Genomic DNA, 23,978 nt, shown 5'->3' with positions numbered 1-23,978 from the left:
CCCTGAAACAGCTCCGTCGCCACCATAATTCGATGTAATTTCCGCTTGGCTGCTGAGTTGTTTTACATGGCGGAACCTGATTACTTGACTTACCCATCGATTTGTGTACATTACATTGTTGCGTTGGGAATTGCGCACTCTAAACCTGTTAACGTGACTGCAAACTGGATTTCTGTCTGGGACGGGGAGGAACGTTTTTATTCAGCTTTACCTTTAATAATTGCCGGTGAGCTTTGAAGATTTACAAATGGTACGTGAATATATTGGTGCAAAGGGATGGTTTTCGACACAGTAGAGACTCCCCCCAGTATAGATCCCCTCAGTACAGACTCCCACAGTCTAACCCATCAGTACAGACACCCCCTTCCCTTCCCAGTACAGACACTCCATCTCCATAGAGATCCCCCCCAATATAGACTCCTCCAGTATAGATGACTTGAGTCTAATAATTTAGTACAGACAAGCTCCCCCTTCCTAGTACAGAATCCCACAATCTAACCCAATAGTACAGACAACCCCTCTCCCCATTTCAGATGCTTTTCAGTACAGAATCCCGCCCAGACTCCCCCCCAGTCCTCAGTACAGACACCCACAGACACCCCCTCCCTTTCCCAGTACAACACCCCCCCCCTTTCCCAGCACAGACTCCCACAATCTAACCCATCAGTACAGACACCCCCCCTTTCCCCAGTACAGACCCCCTCAATACAGACTCCCCCCATTACAGAACCCCCTAAATACAGACCCCCCCCAGTAAAGAATCCCTCAATACAGACTCCTAGAGTTTCCCCAAAACAGATACCCCCCAGTACAGACACTACAGGTACAGACACCCCGCAGTACAGACCACCCTCAGTACAAACACCCCTAGTACAGACCACCCCCAGTACAGACCACCCTCAGTACAGACCCCCCTCAGTACAGACCCCCCTCAGTACAAACACCCCTAGTACAGACCACCCCCAGTACAGACCCCTCTCAGTACAGACCCCTCTCAGTACAGACCCCCCTCAGTACAGACCCCCCTCAGTACAGACCCCCCTCAGTACAGATCCCCCTCAGTACAGACAGCCCCAGAACAGATACCCCCAGTACAGTCACTCCCAGTACAGAAACCCCCAGTACAGACCACTCTCAGTACAGACACCCCCAGTACAGGACACCCCCAGTACAGACCACCCTCAGTACAGACACCCCCAGTACAGACACTCCCAGTACAGACACTCCCAGTACAGAAACCCCCAGTACAGACCACTCTCAGTACAGACACCCCCAGTACAGACCACCCTCAGTACAGACACCCCCAGTACAGACCACCCTCAGTACAGACCACCCTCAGTACAGACCACCCCCAGTACAGACCACCCCCAGTACAGATACCCCCCAGTACAGACCACTCTCAGTACAGACACCCCCAGTACAGGACACCCCCAGTACAGACCACCCTCAGTACAGACACCCCCAGTACAGACACCCCCAGTACAGACACTCCCAGTACAGACACTCCCAGTACAGAAACCCCCAGTACAGACCACTCTCAGTACAGACACCCCCAGTACAGACCACCCTCAGTACAGACACCCCCAGTACAGACCACCCTCAGTACAGACCACCCTCAGTACAGACCACCCCCAGTACAGACCACCCCCAGTACAGACCACCCCCAGTACAGACCACCCCCAGTACAGACCACCCCCAGTACAGATACCCCCCAGTACAGACACTCCCACTACAGACCCCCTTCAGTAGACATCCCTCTGTACAGACATTTCCAATACAGACCCCCTCAGTACAGACAACCCCCAGTACAGACTACCTTTAGTACAGACACTTCCAGTACAGACACCCCCTCCCCCCCAGTATAGACACTCCCAATACAGACATTTCCAGTACAGACACCCCTCAATACAGACACCCCCCAGTACAGACTCCCTTCAGTACAGACACTTCCAGTACAGACCCCCTTTAATCCAGATACCCTAAATACAGACACCTGCCAGTACAGATATCCCCTAGTATATATGCCCCCCAGTACAGACCCCCTTTAGTACAGACACCCCTCAATACAGACACACTCAGTACAGGCACCCCCAGTACAGACTCCCTTCAGTACAGACACTTCCAGTACAGACCCCCCTTATCAAAACACGTGACGTCTCGCGGCTCCAGCCAGTCACAGAGGCAGAGTCCACAGACCCGGAAGGAAGACGGGGCGAAGATGGACGCGGCCTCCAGCAGGTGACAACGAGGGGTTTGTTTGTAGGCAAGCGTCACATAATATGCTAGTATGCTACGCATACTAGCACATTATGCCTTTACGTTGCAAGGGAAAAAAACAGCATATAAACCAGAGTATACTTCCTCTTTAAGCTCATTACAGATGCCGGCTCTTCTCCCTCCTTAGTAGTTCTGCACATTTTCTGTATTTTACCGTTCCCCTCTCTCAAGAACAAGTCCATTTGCCCAGACAGGTTCAAAAACAACAGATTCTTCAGGCAGTTATTTTATCTCGGCAGGCATTCGGCGTGACCACGCTCCCTAATGCGCACTCAAGCGAGAATCATCAAATCACGGAACGGCGATCACAGCAAAAAAAATGTGAAAGTCGCCAGCAAAAATGACTTTCAGGTAGATGCGCCCATAATAACTGAAAATGTGCACTGGCTGAAAACCACTACTTTCCCTTTAATAGACGGCGTTGTTGTGAATGCTAAGCACATTTTATGCCGGGAGGGGGAGGGGGGGGGGGGGGTGTCCTATCATTAGACGGTAAGAGCCTGTACAATTTCTGCCCTTAGACAAAAGCTTGGGCGCGCTTTTAGCGGCTCTGGCAAGCAAGAGAAAACGATTTTCTGCCTAGACGGTCCCCGGGATGTCACAGCTTCCTGCATCCCCTGCAGGTACAATTAACCCCGGGAGAGCCCTAATCTTGAAAGAAGTGGTGCAGACGGGTTGCCTGGCCAAATTGCGAAAGCATTATCGCTCCGCCATAGCCCATCCTTCATGTTTACAAGGTAACAGGGAGGCCTCCTTGCTTGCTACGCGCCCTTTAATGAGAGTTAGGTGAGAGCGTATTGGAGGGCGACAATGTAGAGCCCCGGAAAGCTCATCAATTATGTAGCGGGTACAGCGGCGATGTCATCTGTACCGTAAGAGCGCCGGATGATGCGCTGACACGGCCTCTGCTATGATTCACTCACTGAGATAATTTAATAAAGTAGGAAGAGAAGCAGAGATGATGGTCGTAGCCCAGGACACGTAATCAGATTTAAAGAGGACCATCCCTCTAAAAAAAAAAAAAGGGAAGCTCAAGCTCCAGGTCCCTGCCCATCCCCCACTAAACCAAACGTTGCATAAAAACTTTACCAATGCAAAATAGTGGGCGCCATTCACAAAAGCAGGTCGTATGCGGTGCTTAGGTGTTTTCCCAAATACCCCATGCCATCTTGAAAATGTCAATCAATTTACTATATTTACAGCTCAGTAAATACCGCATTAAAGAGGAAGTAAACCCTGATGGGTGTTACTTCCTCTTTGATTCCCTGCAAAGGTAAAGCATAATGGACTACTATGCATCGCATACTACCCCATTATGTGTCACTTACCTGACACAGGAGCCAGCGAAGTCACCGCTGTCCCCTGTAGTCCAGAGCATCCATCTTCTCGGTGGGTCTCGCTGCTCCGCCGCTGTCATTCGAAAAAAGCCGCGATGACATCACTCTCGCGCATGCAGCGCGCCGCTGTTTCTTGGACCTACAGGTAAGCCTTAATCTAGGCTTACCTGTAGGTCAAAGTGGTTTGTAAGGATTTACAACCACTTTAATGCCGTAGTAAACCCGTAGATTATTTTTTTTTTTTTAAACCTGTAAGGCACCGCATACTAGCTCATTATGAAATACTGACCTTAGAACGAAGCGTCGGCAGATGATCTCGGTCCACGCCGAGGGAGCTGACATTTTCCCTCAACGCGCCTTCCGGGTATCGTGGCTCCGGCGCTCTGAGTGGCCGGAAGCCGCGATGTCGTCTCTCCCGTGCGTGCACGCGGGAGACTACTTTCCGGCCAGGTCCAGCATCTGCCGGACCTTTCAGCTGGGAAATTCAGAGCGCATGCGCAGAGCACATACGCAGAGCACATGTGCAAAGCGCAGCGGCTGCATGCAAAGGGAATATCTCCGAAACCGTGCAGGTTTAGGAGATATTATTTTTACCTACAGGTAAGCCTTATTATAGGCTTACCTGTAGGTCAAAGTAAAAAAAAAAAGACTTTACTACTGCTTTAAGTGGTTAAAGTGGTTGTAAACCCTTACAAACCACTTTGACCTACAGGTAAGCCTAGATTAAGGCTTACCTGTAGGTCCAAGATATATCTCCCAAACCTACACGGTTTAGGAGATATTTGCCCGAAGACGGGCACCGCTATCTACGGCGCATGCGCCATAGACAGTGGCGCGCGGGGCATCGTCGATGACGGCAATGCCGCGAGTCTCGGCTCCCGTGTGCATGCACGGGAGTGACGTCATCGCTGCTCCGGCGAATCACAGCGCCGGAGCAGCGAGACCCGCGGAGACCCACCAAGAAGATGGACGCTCGGAACTACAGGGGACAGCGGTGACTTCACTGGCTCCTGTGTCAGGTAAGTGACACATAATGGGGTAGTATGCGATGCATAGTAGTCCATTATGCTTTGCCTTTGCAGGGAATGAAAGAGGAAGTAAACTCATCAGGGTTTACTTCATCTTTAAGGCCCGAGCCTCTTTCTGAGATTTGTTGTTTACAAGTTAAACATTTTTTATTTATTTTTTTTGCTAGAAAATTACAATAATTATAATTATACATTTTTTCTAACACGCTAGAGAATAAAATGGCGGTCGTTGCAATACTTTCTGTCACACCGTATTTGCGCAGCGGTCTTACAAGCGCACTTTTTTTGGGGAAAAAAATACACTTTTTTAAATTACGGTAAAAAATTAAGACAACGGTAAAGATAGCCCAATTTTTTTTATATTGTGAAAGATCATGTTACGCCGAGTAAATTGACACCCAACATGTCACGCTTCAAAAATTACGCCCGCTCGTGGAATGGCGACAAACTTTTACCCTTAAAAATCTCCATAGGCAACGTTTAAAAAATGTCTACAGGTTGCATGTTTTGAGTTACAGAGGAGGTCTAGGGGTAGAATTATTGCTCCCACTCCAGCGATTGCGGAGATATCTCACATGTGTGATTTTAACACTGTTTTCATATGCGGATGCTACTCAAGTATGCGTTCACTTCTGCAAGCAAACTCGACGGGGCGCGTTTAAAAAACGTTTTTTTTTTTTCTTATTTATTTTACCTTTTATTTTTACACTGTTCTTTTAAAAAAAAAAATGGTGTCACTTTTACTCCTATTACAAGAAATGTAAACATCCCTTGCAATAAAAAAAAAGCATAGGGCGGAAGTGATGTCAGCTTGGGGGCTGACCGCAGCCTCTACATTTTCTCCAGCCCTGTGAGCACCTCCAGTGGGCGTCATTTGTTACCATCGGTGGGACGGGGACACCTAAGCAGATTTTGCATTTGACCAGATATGTACTTAAAGCGGAGTTCCACCCAAAAGCGGAAGCTCCGCTTATCTGCCTCCTCCTCTCCTCCGGTGCCACATTTGCCACCTTTCAGGGAGGGAGCGGGTACCTGTTTTTGACTGGCACCCGTCAACCACTTCCAGGAGAATGCGCCGCGGCGAGCTCGGCCCCCTCCTCCTTCCTCCACCGCTGGGCCAGTCAGAAAGCACAGCGCGCTTCACGCATGCGCAGTAGCGAACCAGCTGTGAAGTCGAAAAGGCTTCGTTGCCGGGTTCCCTTACTCTGAATGGGGGCAGCAGCACCCGAGAGCTGATCGGAAATGTGGCTGGGGTGCCGACATTGAGGGTTCCCTGGACAGGTAAGTGTCCTTATATTATAAGTCAGCAGCTACAGTATTTGTAGCTGCTGACTTTAATTTTTTTTGGGGGGGGGGGGGGGGGGGCGGAACGCCTCTTTAAAGGGGTTGTAAACCCTCGTGGTTTTTCACCTCATTCAACACATTGAGGTGAAAAACCTCTTGTAGAGCACCAGCCCCCTAGTGCTCCCCTTTTCATTACCTGAGCCCGATCGTTCCTGCGCCGGGGACCGGAACACCCGCTCCAGTCAGTGTCTCAGGTCCTGATTGGATAGATTGATAGCAGTGCAGCCATTGGCTCCCGCTGCTGTCAATCAAATCCAATGGCGCAGGAGCCGGGGGACGGAGCCAAGTCCTGCTGCCTGTGTCAATGGAGGCAGCAGCAGCAGGACACGGGAGCGCGCCCCACGCCAGTGCCCCGAGAAAGGGCGCTTCTCCGACAGGGCACTCAAGAAGAGGAGGTGCCAGGAGCGCCACTGAGGGACCCCAGAAGAGGAGGATCGGGGCCACTCTGTGCACAGAGGAGGTAAGTATGACATGCTTGTTTGTGTTGTTTTTTTAAAACATGAACATTTACATATCTTTTAATGTGGCTGTAAACTCCCTACCGACTTTTAACTATAGGTAAGCCTTATACGTGTGTCGTTTAGGAGATATTTCACGCGTAGTGCGCCGATGATGTAATCGGTGCATGCGCTGTGGAGAAACTGACCCCTGCGTGTGCCGTACTGACGTCACCCGCGCGCGTGAGCGGGAGTGACGTCACGCAGGCCCCCAGGAGGAAGAGGGGCGAAGATGGACGCAGCCTGCCCAGAGGACAGCGATGGATTTGTTTGCAGGTAAGTGTCACATAATAGGCTAGTATGCGATGCACACTAGCCCATTACGCTTTTAATTTGCAGGCTTTGCAGGGAGCAAAAGAGGAAGTAAAACCCATCAGGGTTTACTTCCTCTTTAATGTGAGTTAAAACATTTTTAATAAACTGCCCACTAGGTGGCTCTTCCTAATCTATATAAACACAGGAGCAGGGGGTGGGGGGGGGCAAATCGCAATGCGATTCAGACAGGAATCGCACTGCATTCCTGTTCAAAATCGCATTCAATTCTTTTCAGTATGATTTGCACCTATTCGTTTTGTATTGACACAAATCGCACCGTAAAAGTATCCGTTTCTGTATCGGTACTAAAAAATACTCGGTATTGGCTAGAGTTGCCACCTCATTCCTTTAAACCCGAACACCTTTCAATTAGGTTCTGAAGCTAATTAAATGCAGATAAGGCACCATGTGAGTTTAATTACCACCTTAATAAGCCACAGAACCTGTGTAATTCATATGTGTTCAGGTTTTAGGGCCGGGTCACACTATTGCGATGCCAGACATCGCATGTAATTCGCAGCGCCACTGCTGTTCACATGCGATGTCTGTGCGGTGCGATGTCCAAACACGCACAGGACCCTTTTTCCCGTTCGGACTAGAATCAGATTGCATGTGTGTTCACACCTATGCGATCCGATTCATGTCCGAACTGTCAGTTCGCAGTGCGATATGCGAGCTGAAATGGGGGTGTCGTTAACATATAATGACACTCCCCAGCAGTTCGCATATTGCAGTGTGAACTGCCGTGCCTGTAGGGAGTGCAGTTGATTCGCAGGGTTCTCACATCGCACTAGTGTGAACCGGCAGTAAAGGGATGAGGTGGCAACCATAGTGCCGGCGTTGTGTCGAATACTGTTCCCCGTCAGATACTGTCCGCCCTGTACTGCGCTTGCACAGTACGGAGGACAAGGAGACACCGAATGTCTCCGAAGATGAACGGCGCCTGCACTGTGAGTCCAGGTTCAAGCCCCACCATCCAAGTGGACATAGAGTTAGAATAAAAAAATTGCCGATCGAAGCGAGGCCGCGCCCGAAACGTGGCAAGCGAAGAGAGGGGCCCTGTTACTAATTGCTACCGTATGTCCACTTGCATGGTGGGGCTTAAAGTGGTTGTAAACCCTTACAACCAACTTTGACCTACAGGTAAGCCTAGATTAAGGCTTACCTGTAGGTCCAAGAAATATCTCCTAAACCTACACGGTTTAGGAGATATTTGCCGAAAGACAGGCACCGCTGTCTACGGCGCACTGAGCGCGCCGCTGTCAACGCCGATATGCCGCGAGTGGCGGCTCCCGTGCGCATGCGCGGGAGTGACATCATCGCGGCTTTGCCGAATGACAGCGGCGGAGCAGCGAGACCCACCAAGAAGATGGAGGCTCCGGACTACAGGCGACAGCGGTGACTTCGCTGGTCAGGTAAGTGACACATAATGGGGTAGTATGCGATGCATAGTAGTCCATTATGCTTTACCTTTGCAGGGAATCAAAGAGGAAGTAACACCCATCAGGGTTTACTTCCTCTTTAAACCTGGACTCAGGGCAGAAGGTACCAGCAAGTGTGCAGGCGCCGTTCATCTTCTAAGACTTTCGGAGTCTCCTTGTCCTCCATACTGCGCAAGCGCTGCGCCTGTGGCGTACGGGGCGGACACTATCCGATGGCCGGACAGTTTTTGGCAAAACACCGGCGCTAACGGGATGAGGTGGCAACCATAGTACCGGCACCAATACCGGCATCTAGGGCTGGAGAAAAAAATCGATTCAAATCTTGAATCGAGTTGAGACGATAAATCGATTAAAAATTTCAGCAAATCGATTTTTTTAGATTTTTATTTTTTCACCAGGACCGCCGCTGACACCGCTCCGGTCCTGAGGTGCTGCGGACAGGAGTTTTTTGTTGGCGAGGCCACGGCTTCGATCTAGTCCGCGATGCCGGACGCCGTGGACTAAACTGAAGCCTCGCCTAAAAACCCCTGCCCGCAGCTCCTCAGGGCCAGCACGGTGTCCATCAAAAAAATAATAATCTCGATTCGAATCGTGAATCGAGTTTTTTTTTTTTTTTTATCGCAGATTTTTTTTTTTTTTTTGTGAAAGTCACCCAGCTCTACCGGTATCAATGTATTCCTACTTTAACCACTTCAATACAGGGCACTTAAACACCTTCCTGCCCAGACCAATTTTGAGCTTTCAGCGCTGTCGCATTTTGAATGACAATTACGCGCTCATGCTACACTGTACCCAAATTACATTTTTTTCCCACAAATAGAGCTTTCTTTTTGTGGTATTTGATCAGCTCTACGTTTTTTATTTTTTGCGCTACAAATAAAAAAATACCGAAACTTTTGAAAAAAAATATGTTTTTTTTGTTTCAGTTTCAAAACTTTGTAAATAAGTACGTTTTCTCCTTCACTGATGGGCACTGATAAGGCGGCACTGATGGGCACCAATGATGTAGCACCAATGAAGTGGCACTGATGAGGTGGCATTGATGGGCACTGATAAGTGGCACTGATGGGCACTGATGGGCGACACGGATGGGCACTGATAGGTGGCACAAATTGGCACTGATAGCTGGCACGGATTGGCATGGATGGGCGGTACAGATGGGCATGGATAGGCGGCACAGATGGGCATGGATAGGCGGCACAGATGGGCATGGATGGGCACTGATAGGCGACACAGGTGGGCACTGATAGGCGACACGCCGGGGGCGCGCAGCGGCTCGAAATCCTGATCACGTCAAATGACGTCCGATCAGGATTATTCAACCACTTTGCAGCCGTCAATTGCCTATAGGGCGGGCGGCAAGTGGTTAAATTGCTCTACCAAGCGTTGTATCTAAAATGACACAAAAAAAAAAAAACACACACACACAAAGCCAGCGCAAGTCCAGGAACATGACAACCCCGTACTATGAAAGCAAAACGACTGCCTCCAGTAGGGATGAGCTCCGGCGTGTTCGCATGCGCCACGTGCAGAGCCCGCCAGGAAGTTGGGCGCTAATCACAGGCAGTGAGACTTTCCCCCGATCTCTGCAACCGCGCATCAAGGCAATGTCTCACTGCCTGTGATTAGCACAGCGCTGCGCCGACTTCCTGGCGGGCTCTGCGCGTGGCGCATGCGAACGCGCCTGAGCTCATCCTTAGCCTCCCAGTTGGCAGCCCATGTGCTTCTAAGGAAGGGTTGACCATTCAGTGCCAAGGCTGGTTTCTTTGTTTCCTGCATGTGGTCAGCCATTGTCCTCAGCAGCTGAGGAGGTCTGAACATGCAAAAAAAAATGCTGAATTCCCATGACGCAACAGAAGATTTCCCTATTCAATGGTATGTAAACGATGGTCAGAGTGTGCAGGGGGGGGGGGGGGGGGGCTCAAGCACAGGTCCTAGATATTGCCTATATTGCCCTACTGGCCTTGACATGAAAGCCTCATTTGTCCTCACCAAAGCCCACACCTCCAAACCCATCCTCTCCACCCGCGGTTACAATGGGGGATAATAAACATGCATGTATAAAACACTCAATACATCGACGAGCCCCCCGGGTCAGGTAGGCCGCCAATCCGTTTTGCATCTCCCTTTCATCTCCTTCGAAAACCGGCTTTTCTCATCTATGAATTGCAGATTTGCGGGTTTCCGAAGACCTTTCCCAACAAAGGAAGGTGCCGGAGCAAAGTCAGCCGGATCGGCGATGACAACGTGAAGACATAATTGGTTCAAGCCCAAAAAAAAAAAAAAAAAAAAAAACTCTCTGCTGTCCCTATTTGACTTCTCGGCTCGGAGGAACGCTTCGCGCCGCGGAAACGATCTCCGCCTGCTTCCGAGCTTATTAATTATTTAACGTCTGAGACGCAAATGAAGAAACGTCAAATCTGTTGAACTACAAGGATTGCACGAGTGATCTTTTTTTCTTTTTTTTTTTTTTTTCTCTCGGCGGACAGCTTGCTAGCGCTTGCCGTATGGTTGAGGAAGGCTAGCGGTGCGATCGCTCACTCTGTTCTCAGCTCTCCCTTGCTGCAGAGTCTCACTTTTCCTGCTTCATAAAATTAAAGAGGAACTGCAGCCTGCTCACATCATTCGTAAATAAAAACATCTTTGCCATTCTGGAGCTTCCCTCCAACCACTTTGCATATTATTTTATATATACTGTGATTCTGTACTTGCTGAATATGTTGCAGAAATCTCCCTCCGCTGAGTCTGGCTGCAGCCATTTTAAATGTGGGCAGCTGAAGCTGTTGCCTGTTCACTTCCTGGATTTACATAGAGGCACGCCTCCAGCTCTGCAGCTCTCATTGGCCCTCTTATGACTCACCCCCCCCCCCCCTCCCTTCCTGGCAAGCTCTCACCAGAGTGAGAGAGAGAGCTGTGCATGATGTCATAAGCCTGGGCCAGTGATGGCGAACCTTGGCACCACAGATGTTTTGGAACTACATTTCCCATGATGCTCACCCACAGCGCAGTGTAGTGGAGCATCGTGGGAACTGTAGTTCTAAACCATCTGGGGTGCCAAGGTTCACCATCACTGGCCTAGGCTAATGAGCAGACAAGAAACAGGAAGTGGGCTGTATAAGGTATTTACTGGCAGAAAAAAAAAAATTTACTATCCAAAATTAAAACAACAAGTGCGGAAGATTTAATAGATGGAAAGATGAAAAAAACAACTGAAGTTCCGCTTTAAAGTAAGGAGTAATGACAACTGGGAATTCCCTGGTGATTTAGGCCACACCCACAATGGACTTATCAGCCCGCATTAGGGTTGGACCGATCCATTTTAATTTTTTTAGTTTTTTTACTGGCGAGTACGAGAACCAAATACCTGTATACGGAGTGCCGATACCTTTGTGGTGCAATTTGAGCCCATCCAAGAACGAACTGGGCTCAGATCGCACTGCAAATCATTGCATGTAATTGGAACAGGAATGCGGTGCGATTCCTGTCCGAATTGCATTCGGAGTTTCCCGCACCGCTCCTGCGTGAACCCAGGCTTGTCATAACGATTTCAATCTGAGTTCACACAGGAGCGGTGCGTGAAAACCGCATGCGATTCGGAAACAGGAATCGCACCCCCATTCCTGTTGAGATCGAATGCGGTTCTTTGCAGTGCGATTCATTTTGTATGGGCTCACATTACACTGCAAAGTAGAGCTATATGATTCTGGGATTTTTTTTCCCTTGGAATAAAGATCACGATTCTCACGGCGTAACACCATCTTTCACATTATACAAAAAAATGTTTTTTTAAATTGGGCTAATTTTACTGTTTATTTTTTTTAAATTCATTAAAGTGTATCCCCCCCCCCCCCAAAAAAAAATTGCATTTGAAAGACCGCTGCGCAAATACAGTGCGACAGAAAATATTGCAACGACCACCATTTTATTCTCTAGATCAGTGATGGTGAACCTTGGCACCCCACATGTTTTGGAACTACAATTCCCATGATGCTCATGCACTCTGCAGCGTATTGGAGCATCATGGGAAATGTAGTTCCAAAACATCTGGGGTGCCAAGGTTCACCATCACTGCTCTAGGGTCTCTACTAAATATATATATATATATATATATATATATATATATATATTAATTTTGTGGCTTGCGCCCCCTATCTCTCTTTTGTGAAAAACATAAGCATATATACAAATGTGCCCACTGTGTATATGATACAGTCTACACACTGCTCTAGGGTCTCTACTAAATATATATATATATATATATATATATATATATATATATATATATATACACACATATACACACATATATATATATATATATAATGTTTGGGGGTTCTAAGTAATTTTCTAGCAAAAAATAATGATTTTAACTTGAAACCAACAAGTGTCAGAAAAAGGTTTAGTCTTTAAAGCGGAGGTCCACCCTAAAGTGGACCTTCCGCTCATCGGAACCCTCCCCCCCCTCCGGCACCACAATTGGCACCTTTCAGGGGGGAGGGGGGTGCAGGTACCTGTACAGTACAGGTATCTGCACCCACTTCCGGGATAGCTCTCTGCGGAAAGGGGCGTAGATTACGCCCCTTTCCGAAAGTCCCCCGCTGCCTGCTGGAAAACACACGGATCCCAGAGGCAGCGGGGACCGTCCTTATTGCGCAGCGCGACTCGCGCATGCGCAGTAGGGAGCCGGGAAATGAAGCTGAAAGGCTCCACTTCCTGATTCCCATACCCAAGATGGCGGCGGCAGCACCCGAGAGACGATTGGGAGATCGGCTTCGGGTGCCGACATCGCGGGCGCGCTGGACAGGTAAGTGTCACTATTTTAAAAGTCAGCAGCTGCAGTATTTGTAGCTGCTGGCTTTTAAAAAAAAAAAAAAAAAAACGCGGACTCCCGGCGGACTCCCGCTTTAAGTAGTTAACCACTACAATACCGGGCACTTTCACCCCCTTCCTTCCCAGCCCAATTTTCAGCTTTCAGCGCTCTAGCGCTTTCAGTGACAATTGCGCGGTCATGCTACACTGTACCCAAATGAAATTGTTATCATTTTGTTCGCACAAATAGAGCTTTATTTTGGTGTTATTTATTCACGACTCCGTTTTTTTTTTTTTGCGATATAAGCGCAAAAAAAGCGGAAATTTGGGAAAAAAACAATATTTTCTTTTTTCTATTTGAAAAGAAATCCAATAAAATCAAATTTTGTCATAAATTTAAGCCAAAATGTATTCTGCTACATGTTTTTGGTAAAAAAAATTCCGTTAAGTGTATAATAATTGGTTTGTGTGATCACGGACATATGTACGCAAATGATCATGTACATATGTGTGCAGGTGATCACGTACATATGTGTGCAGATAATCATTGGGACATGTGATTTTAGTGGGACATATGTGGGGGACATGTTTTTATTATTAGGGACATGTGTTTTTATTATTTGGGGACATGTATGTTTTGGGGACATGTGTGTTTTGGGGACATGTGTGTTTTGGGGACATATGTGGGGACTGTGTTTTCACTGTGTGGTGTGTTGTGTGTTTACACTACACTGATGATCAGTGAGTAAAAAGCTGTGAAAAGCAGCCCATACTCACTGATCATCAGCCGGCTGCAGCGTTCTGCTCTCCTCTTCTCAGCGGTGACTTCCGTGTGAGGAGAGGAGAGCCAATTGCCTAGCAACCGGCTGTTTGTTTACATCACATGACGGCCGTGATTGGACACGGCCGTCATGTGATCAGGAGGGCCAATCACAGAGCCCTCCTGCCGATCTGAGATGTGCCGTGTCCGGGTGACACGAGCACATCGGGATCGCGCCGCTGCGCGGGCACGCGATCCCGCTACTCCTGAATGACGTTCCTGAACGTCCTATCAGGAGCAGGCGGCTCCCACCCGGCCGTATATATACATTGGCCGGGTGGGAAGTGGTTAAACTTCCCTCATTTACAGACCAAGTTCATTCCTTTGATCTAAAGAACAATTTACAATGTTTATAGTTAGCTCAGTGGCTGAGGAATGTTGTGAAACTTGGCAGACTGCCTGTTTTTTTGTTTTTTGTTTGTTTTGTTTGTTATTTGGGAGGGGTGGGGGGGGGGGGGGGGGGTTGGGGTTGACAGCTGTCAGCTTGAGCAGAGAACTCTGCATAGAATCGGGAAAATGGTTTGTTAAAGGGGTTGTAAACCCTCGTGTTTTTTTCACCTTAATACATCCTATGCATTAAGGTGAAAAACCTCCTGTCATGCAGCAGACCCCCAGACCGCCCGTTTTACTTACCTGAACCCGATCTTTCTCGCCCCGGGGACGAGCACACCAGCACTAGCCGGTGTGTCGGGTCCTGATTGGATGGACTGATAGCAGCGCAGCCATTGGCTCCCACTGCTGTCAATCAAATCCAATGACGCGGGCGCCGGAAAGGGGGGCGGGGCCGAGTCCTGCTGTCTGTGTCTGTGTCTGTGCCCGCATGGGTGTCCCGAAGGAGATTGCTTCTCCGACGGGGCACTCAAGAAGAGGAGGAGCTACGAGAGCCGCCAAGGGTCCCCCGAAGAGGAGGATCGGGGCCACTCTGTGCAAAACCAACAGAGGAAGTAAGTATGACATGTCTGTTATTTAAAAAAAAAAAAATAAGGGGTTTAGTAAGATTGCGAGGGGGGAAAGAATCGCAATCTCGATTCTTAACGCTTAATCGCGTAACTCTACGGCAAAGGTATTGGCGCTCGGTATCGGCGAGTGCTTGACAGAAAAGTATTAGTACTCGTACTGGCCGGCAAAAAAAAAAAAAAAACGGTATCGGTGCAACCCTAACAACCCTAATTTTGATTTCTCAGGTTATGAAATTACATGGTGGAAATTCCTATCGGAAGAGATTGTTCAGAAAAGAAATCGATCGTCTATCAAAAAGGTTTATGGCCACCATCTGTTACATTGCATTTCCCCACCACTTCCTGAAATTACAATGACAAGCCTGGGTTCACACAGGAGCGGTGTGGGAAACCACATGTGATTTGGACAGGAATCGCACCGCATTCCTGTTCAAATCGCACACGTTTCTTTGCTGTGCGATTCGAGCCCATTCAAAATTTGTATGATCTCAAACTGCACCGCAAAAGGTATCGTTTTTTTTAGGTAGCACGAGTACAGGCACTCCTGCAAACGCTTAGGATCAGCGCAACTCTAGCCTGCATGTGACCAATCTCAGCGTTTTTTGTGTGCCCGGGAGGTACAGGTGTCGAGTCCAGCCACATCGCCTGCCAACCTCCATGGCGGGCTGACATACGCTGCAGCTGGATGAGGCTGGATACTGTCCTGAGGGGTATCTGTGTTCCGGGTATACACTCCTGAAAGCACAGATCCCAAAATGCAAGTCAAGCTCCATTCAGACTTTGACAGGCAGCAGGGCTGGATGCCCACGGGCACACAAAAATGTAGAGATTGGACACGCACGCCCAGTGTGTATGCCATCTAAACCATCTAAAGCAGTGCTCTCCAAACCGCGGTCCAGGGGCCAGATGCCCCTTCTATATGGACCTTGGGGCACTATTTTATCCACCGATACCAACAATGGGGAATAACTCCAGTCCACACACACACACTGACACAATGGGGCACAATTCTTTCCAATGACACCAACAATGGGGGATTGTTTTTTTTGACATCGGGCCCTTCTCTACTCCCGATGGCCACAGTCTGGCCCCCCTAAAGTCTAAAGGACAGGAAACTGGCCCCTTGTTTAGAAAGTTTGGAGATCCCTGGTCTAAATAACAGATTAGATGGACCTCCTGTGAGTACAACGTTCATCAGATGTGGCCCTTTGGTTGTCTTTGAATGGCCCTTGGGCCACTATTGTATCCACTAACAACAACAATGGGGCACCCCCCTTCCCCAATGACACTAGTGAATGGGGCATGATTCCTCCCAATAACCCAAAAAATTGGGCCCAATGAAACCATTGATGGGGTACAATTCCTTCCAATGACACCAATTACTGAGCATTGTTTTTTCCCCCCACTAATGTCTGGACCTTCTCTACTACCGATGGCCACAGTCCGGCCCCCCTAAAGTCTTAAGGACAGGAAACTTGCCCCTTGTTTAGAAAGTTTGGAGATCCCTGGTCTAAATAACAGATTAGATGGATCTCCTGTGAGTACAACGTCCATCAGATGTAGCCCTTTGCTTGTCTTTATATGGCCCTTGGGGCACTATTTTAATCCACTGATACCAACAATGGGGCACCCCCCCCCCCCCCGCACAGACAACAGTGAAGGAGAATGATATCTCCCAATGACCCCCGATAATCGGGCCCGTTCATAGGGGGGGAACAATTCCTTCCAATGACTGAGCATTGTCTTTTCCCCCCACTAATGTCTGGACCTTTTCTACTCCCAATGGCCAAAGTTTGGCACCCCTAAAGTCTGAAGGACAGGAAACTGGCCCCTTGTTTAGAAAGTTTGGAGGTCTAAATAACAGATTAGATGGACCCTCTGTAAGTACAACGTTTATAATTTTTATAAAACATATATACTCATTCGCTGGGAAATGGCATTCCATGATTAAAGAGCATTCCACCCAAAAGCCTGGTTGGGTGACTCAGACATCTTAAAGCCGGCCATAGATGGTGCAATTTACTTTCCTGCAACCTGCAGAGAAAAAAAAAAGCCTGACTCCCCCGTCATCACAGTCAGTGTTGATGGGGGAATTCCTCCCACTGAGCCATTGTGTTCTCCTGGCGCGGGGGGGGGGGGGGGGGGGGGGGGAAGCCATCCCAGCTGGGAGAACATACAGGGGTTGTTTTACTAAACCAGAGTGCTAAATCTGGTGCAGCTCTGCATAGAATCCAATCAGCTTCCAGGTTTTCTTTTTTTTGTCAAAGCTTAATTGAACAAGCTGAAGTTAGAAGCTGATTGGCTACCATGCACAGCGGCACCAGATTTTGCACTCTCCAATTTTGGTAAATCAACCAAAACAGTGACTATCGCAACTGCAATAATCGCATGAAAAATCCTACAAGCTGGTTGCACCCAAGTTGATTGATCGATCAACTTGGGTACAATCAGCCTGCCCATACATGGTTCGAATCTTCGGCTGGTCCCTGCTGAACTGGTTGAGATTCAATCCGTCTATTACAAACATTGTACTTACAGGGGGTCCATCTAATCTGTTATTTAGACCTCCAAACTTTCTAAACAAGGGGCCAGTTTCCTGTCCTTCAGACTTTAGGGGTGCCAAACTTTGGCCATCGGGAGTAGAAAAGGTCCAGACATTAGTGGGGGATTGTTCCCCCCCATGAACGGGCTCGCATTGGGAGATATCATTCTTCTTCACTGTTGTCTGTGCGGGGGGGGGGGGGGGTGCCCCATTGTTGGTATCAGTGGATTAATATAGTGCCCCAAGGGCCATATAAAGACAAGCAAAGGGCTACATCTGATGGACGTTGTACTCACAGGAGGTCCATCTAATCTGTTATTGGGGAAGTGTCATTGGGGAAGGGGGGTGCCCCATTGTTGTTGTTAGTGGATACAATAGTGGCCCAAGGGCCATATAAAGACAACCAAAGGGTTAACATCTTGGATACTGCAACAGCAAGATCTTCCTGCTATAATTTCCATCTCTCTTCCCATCTACCCGGGAGTTTTAGGTGTTCCCACCAACCCATCTGTACGTTTCCAGCAGGAATGGTGGGAGAACCTCATAATTGCCTGAGCAAACCCAGAACCTAATACAGAGATCTCACCAATAAACATCCTGAGAAATAACGGAAATGGTCAAACAGCTTGGCCTCTCCTGACCCTTCGAACCTAAGAGGGCTTCAATTTATCAGGCTAGATCACGTAAAGTGCAGTAACCCACAGCAACCAACCAGAAGTCACCTTTCATCATTTTCACTTAACCCAAAAAAAAAAAATCGCCAAATCTGATTCTTATGAACATTATCAGAAACATTTGTACTGGTTTATAAACTCAAAAAACATTTGCCCCAAGAGATCTTCTGTAAAAAGTCCCATCAAGAACTGCCTAGGAAGCTCAAATCTACAGATGATGGACTTGCATGGCATAGAAATAAAGAGAAAAGTCAACACTTTACCTGATACGGTGACCAGCATCGATGCCATCAGAGGACGGTTGTTGTCTAGCTTGCGGCTAAGCCGTAACTCCCCGCTTGAGTGATTGACTATCAACAAATTTAGCTCATTCCCACGTTCAAAGGTGTAGTAGAGTCTGTCTGACACATCGGGGTCGTAGGCCGGGATTTTTCCAATAACACCAGAGGGGAAAGTGTTGGAGCTGTTGGAGATGTAATTGTTGAAGAGGATCTGAAAGTTCTTCAGGACGGGGGTGTTGTCGTTTTGATCGATCAGCTTAATGTGAACGGTAGCCCTGCTAACCAACGGGGCCGAGGTGGCCTGTACCACTATCACGTACTCTGACTTGGTTTCATAGTCCAAGTCTATGAGGGCGGTCAGTTCTCCGGAGAAGAAATCCATTTGGAAAATTTCGGGAATGTTGCCCTCAACGATCTGATACATTATCTGTGCGTTTGGGCCTTCGTCTGGGTCGGTGGCTTTGATTCTGCCGACCACCGAACCTACAATGCTGTTTTCCTTTACATAGACCTCAAATTCATCGGCTGGAAAAATTGGAGCGTTGTCGTTGACATCCTGAATGGCGACTTGGATGCGAACTGGGCTTCTCTGCGGGGGGATGCCCCTGTCCACTGCGTAAGCCGTCAGCTCATAGAAGGGGACACTTTCCCTGTCCAACTTACGTACAGTACGGATGATACCTGAGGTCGGTTCTATTGTGAAGTCCCCATCTCCGTCTTCGCCATTTTGAAATGTGTATTGAACCCTGCCATTGGCGTGAGAATCGCGGTCGGTGGCAGAAATCTGTAGGACGCTTGTAAAAGGAGGAGCATCCTCTGAGACTATTCCATGATACTGCGAGTTTAAAAACTGGGGGGCGTTATCGTTGACGTCATTCACCATAATCTCCACGTAGGCCGTGTCGGATTTCTGCGGGATTCCATTGTCCTTTGCAATAACAGCCAGCGTGTAAGTCATTTGGTCCTCATAGTCCAGTTGGGCGTTGAGCGTAATAACTCCGCTATCGGGGTTAATTCGGAACTGGGGGATATTGTCTTCCAAGGAGTAGGAGATCCTTGCGTTCTCTCCGACGTCGTCGTCCGTGGCGCTAATGATCACTACAGTGCTCCCGACAGGCCGGTCCTCGTTAATATCAACAGGGTAGTGCGCACTTTGAAAGACCGGCCTGTTGGTGTTTGCGTCGGTGATGTTAACATGGACGTAGCAGTTGTCATGAAGGATGCGATCGGAGGCGGTCACCGTCAGGACATATCGCCTTTCCTGTTTGTAATCAAGCGGCAGCGATAAAGTGATTAACCCTGACCCGCTCTGGGTGCTGATTGCGAAGCGGTTGCGGGTGTTTCCTCCAGTGATCTGATAGGTGATAGGGCTGTTTATGTCCCTGTCTATGGCGGTTACGCTAAGCACGCTAGTCCCCACGCTGGCATCTTCATTTAAACGTATGAAATATTCCCTTTGGGTGAACTCTGGCCGGTTATCGTTCACATCCAGGACGGTAATAGTGACGCTTGCGGATGCAGACAGTGGTGGGTTCCCGTGATCTCGAGCTTCTACTCCAAACTGATAATGTTCTACAGTCTCTCTGTCTAGGGGGCCACTTACGGTGATCCAACCGGTGGCGCTGTTAATTACAAACGGAGTAGCAGGTAGAACGCCAGTCAATTTATATTCCATGCGAGCATTTTCCCCGTAATCTGCATCCACGGCTTGAATGTGAATAACCGAGTGACCCAAAGGAACATTCTCTAGCACGTTGACTTGAAAGGGGGTGCTAACAAACATGGGGGCATGGTCATTGATGTCTACCACCTGGACACTTAGCATACCGGTGTTGTTTGAAAGCGGGGGGCGGCCCGCGTCTTGGGCGCGGATTCTGAGCGTATACTCCCTCTCCGTTTCAAAGTCCAAGGGGGTTACAACCTGTATGGCACCATTTAAGCTATCGATGGAGAACTGTCCTCTACTGTTACCACTAATGATGTTATAATGGACCACCGCATTGCTGTCCTTATCAAAGTCGGTGGCGGTCACCCTTATAATCTCAGTGTGGGGTCTGATGTCCTCTCTCACCTGCACTATGTAGCGCTTTTCGCTGAACTGCGGCACGTTATCGTTCTCGTCGAGGACGGTTATCTCAACTTTGACCGTGGACGACCTAGGCCCCGGGTCCTTCCCTTGATCACTGGCCTCCACTATCAAAGAGTACCTCTCCCTTTTTTCTCTGTCTACCAGCCCACTGGTGGTGATCAAACCTGACCTGGCGTCGATTTCGAAAACCGAGTGAGCCGCTTGCTCGTTGACGAAGCGGTACTTGATGTTGGCGTTGGTCTGAGAGTCGATGTCTGTGGCCCTCAGCTGCAAGATGGGGTATCCTTCCTCTACGTTCTCCCTGATGCTCTCCCTGTACTCGGCCTGCTCGAACATGGGGCTGTGGTCGTTTTTATCGGTGACCGTCACGGCCACCATGGTGGTGGCGGACAGCCGCGGGCTCCCGTGGTCGTAGCCCGTGACCCTGAAGTAGTGCAGGTCCATGCTCTCCCTGTCTAGAATCTCCGTGGTGGAGATCAAACCAGTGACCGAGTCTATACTGAACAGCTCTAAAGACTTGCTATTCATCAGGGCGTCCATGGTGTACACAACCCTCCCCGCTTCCCCGGTATCAGGGTCTTGCGCTGTCATGGTTATCACAGGGGTCCCCGGGGGCTGATTTTCAGCCACCTGAACCTGATAATTATATTGGGGGAAGTAGGGATGCCGGTTGGCTGCCCTGCGTGTCCTTATTAATGGAAGGGATGCCCTACCCCTCCCACTGCCCCCCTGCCTGGGTGATCTATTAGCGAGAGGCTGCGGGTTCAGCTGCATGGCTTTGCTACGTGCTAACGCTTGCTCGGTATGAAGATCAATAGCTTTGAGCTCCTCCAGAGCGGAGGCTGAGAGAATTATTTTCAGGCAACCTTTGGTTGAGTTGAAGGAGAGATTTCGAGAGCAGGGTCCTTTAAGGGAAAGCGGAGGGACTGGGGGGGTCTGGGTGGGCTGCCTAGGAGGAGAAGAAGCAGCAGCAGCAGCAGCAGCAGCGGGAGCTGTCCGTCGGTCCGGTGCTGAAATCTCCTCTCCTCTCCACGTGCCCTCCGTTGGCTCCTCTCCTTTCCCCAGACCCCGGGTCAGCTTGCAGCACCAGAACCTGCCGGTGTCCTTGGAACAGGTCTCGGTGCCGTCCCGGCAGTTGAGTTTGCAAATCCCCGGGTTCAAGTGTGAAGGACGCCATGCGTCCGGTAAGATCCCTCCCGCGTGGCTACAGTCCCTGGTTACGTTCAAGGGCCATAAGGCCAGCAAGACACATGGGCGCCTTTGGCCAACTAGAGGCCCCCCGAGGGCGACCTGGCCGTCCATAGAAGTGTCGGCGCTCCCAATCCGGTGGACGTGGCGGAGGAAGACGAGTTGGTGGTCCACCATGGAAAGGCCGCTGCTGTTGAGTCTGGGAGCGCCGTCAGTCCCGTTGGTTGGCAGAGAACCCCCCTTGGACGCGGTCCTATTGCTCGGCGGGCCGCTGGGGTTCCGCGTTGGCTGGCAGTATTGCAGGATAACAAGGTCTTGGCTGTGAATCTTAAGGCAATGGGGTCCTACGATGGCGGGACCGTGAGGTTTTGTAATCCAACAGCAGAAGGGGGCTCCTCCTTCGTTGTGGCCCCTCGGTGACCCTTCGGGGTGGCCCTTGGTTCTGTAGGGTGCCCACTGGGTCGGTCCAGGGATCTCCGCTGGGGGCCACGGTTGGGTCATTGGTTTCCGGCACAGGGTGAGGTGGCAGGGGGCCCCGTGCCGGCTGTGGTGGCCCCCCGGGGGCTCTTGGGGCTGGCCCTCGGTTCCGGAGGAGTCACTGGGTGCCCGTGGGGTCGGTCCGGGGTCGTCCGCTGAGGGCCGGCGTTGGGTCATCGGTCTCCGGCACAGGCTGAGGTGCCAGGGGGCCCCGTACTGGCTGTGGTGGCCCCTGGCCTGGGGATGGTGGTCTTCCTGAGCCCCCTGCAGCCATGGAAGGGAAGCCCCCTCATACACAATGCACAGGGAGGGAGCAAGGGCCGGGGGACGGTGATCAGTGCGCTGCCGGCTGCCTGCATGCTTCCCCCGGCTGGAAGTGAACAAAGGGATGCTGAGGAGGACGAGCAGCGGGAGGAGGCAGCGGCGAGGCAGGCTGGTCCCCGGCAGCTGAGCAGCCATAGTCTTCCCCTCCTTGTCTGCTGGCAACGGCGCTGCCCCCCTCACTGGGCACGGCCCTCCCCCGCTCCTCCTGACGTTCTCCCGGCCGCGGCGGCTGCGACCATCTACTCGGCGCTCACAGGCGGACTCTCCGGGCGCAGCATCTCCTCACCCTCCCTTCATTCAACACCAACATGGCTCCCGGCGACCCGAATGGTCCGCTCCACCCCATCTTCCTACCCCCCTCTACTACGGGGGACAGGTGGTACGATCCCCAGAGCGCAGGCGCACAGGCGGCGGCTGAGTCAGGAGCGGTGACGTCAGCGGCCATCTTTACTGCTGGAGGAGCTGTCCAGGGTGCTGAAGGTGGAGATGACTTTATACACAATATTATTATCATTTGCATTATTATTATTATTATCTTTATGTGATAATATTAATGATGATAATAGTAATATTCTAATTATTATATCTTGTGTAATATTTTTTATTTGTTTTTGGTACTACTATTGTTATTGTTATTATTACCCCCACATTGTAATATTTTATGTAATAACATTTTTAACTTTGTGTATAAAGTTAGCAATGCAGACTTAATACACAATATTATTATAATTTTTTTTTTACTATTATTAACTTCATTTGATAATTTGAGAATATTAATGGTGATAATAGTAATATTCTAATTATTATCTCTTATGTAATATTTTTTATTTGTTTTTGGTACTACTATATTAATATTATTATTACCACCACATTGTAGTATTTTATGTAATATTATTTTTATTTTTGTGTATAAAATTAGTAATACAGACTTTATACATAATTTTATTATAATTTTTATTATTATTATTAACTTTATGTGATAATATTAATGATGATAATAGTAATATTCGAATTATTATATCTTATGTAATATTTTTTATTTGTTTTTGGTACTACTATTATTAATAATATTATTATATCCATCACATTTTAATATTTTATGTAATATTCTTTTTTTATTATTACATTGTCATTTTTTATTATATTATTTACTAAAAATATTTTTTTTTACGATGCTTATGGTTATTATCATTTTTTTTTATTTAATTAAGTATTATTATTACTATTATCATTTTATTTAGTTATTTGCTGATGGTATTTTGTTATTATGTTAATTATTTTTATTGTTCTTATTATCATATTTTATGTTAATATTTAATAAAAATGTTGTTTCTTTTTTATGATGATAATGATCATTATCAAATTTTATTTAACATGAAGTATTATTATTATATCTTATTTCATTTTTTTATTTATATATTTGTTTTTGTTTTTGTTTGTTTTTTGTTTATTGTTTTTTTTTTTTTTGGAAGGGTTTTTTGGGAAGGGGGGATAAATGTTTAGAACATGGATAAAGGAATATGATGTTCTTAAAGCGGGAGTCCGCCGGGAGTGCGCGTTTTTTTTTTTTTTTTT

At 48.5% G+C, this 23,978-nt stretch overlaps 1 protein-coding gene across 1 annotated transcript in view; it reads right to left on the bottom strand.

Annotated features, from left to right (window-relative positions):
* The window catches only part of CELSR3 (cadherin EGF LAG seven-pass G-type receptor 3), a 256,060-nt gene extending 233,263 nt beyond the window's left edge, over window positions 1–22,797 (bottom strand). Inside the window, exon 1 of the mRNA XM_077451691.1 lies at window positions 18,308–22,797. Coding sequence (XP_077307817.1) covers window positions 18,308–22,538 — 4,231 coding nt within the window. The 5' untranslated portion in view covers window positions 22,539–22,797. The remainder of the gene's footprint in view (window positions 1–18,307) is intronic.
* Window positions 22,798–23,978: the final 1,181 nt, after the last annotated feature.

This window comes from Lithobates pipiens, unplaced genomic scaffold (assembly GCF_037356315.1).
Source record: "Lithobates pipiens isolate NorthernLeopardFrog02 unplaced genomic scaffold, aLitPip1_a1.2 Scaffold_23, whole genome shotgun sequence".
Lineage (NCBI taxonomy): Eukaryota > Metazoa > Chordata > Amphibia > Anura > Ranidae > Lithobates > Lithobates pipiens.
Note: the sequence above shows the minus strand (reverse complement) of the source record. Positions and strands in the feature narration are given on the sequence as shown.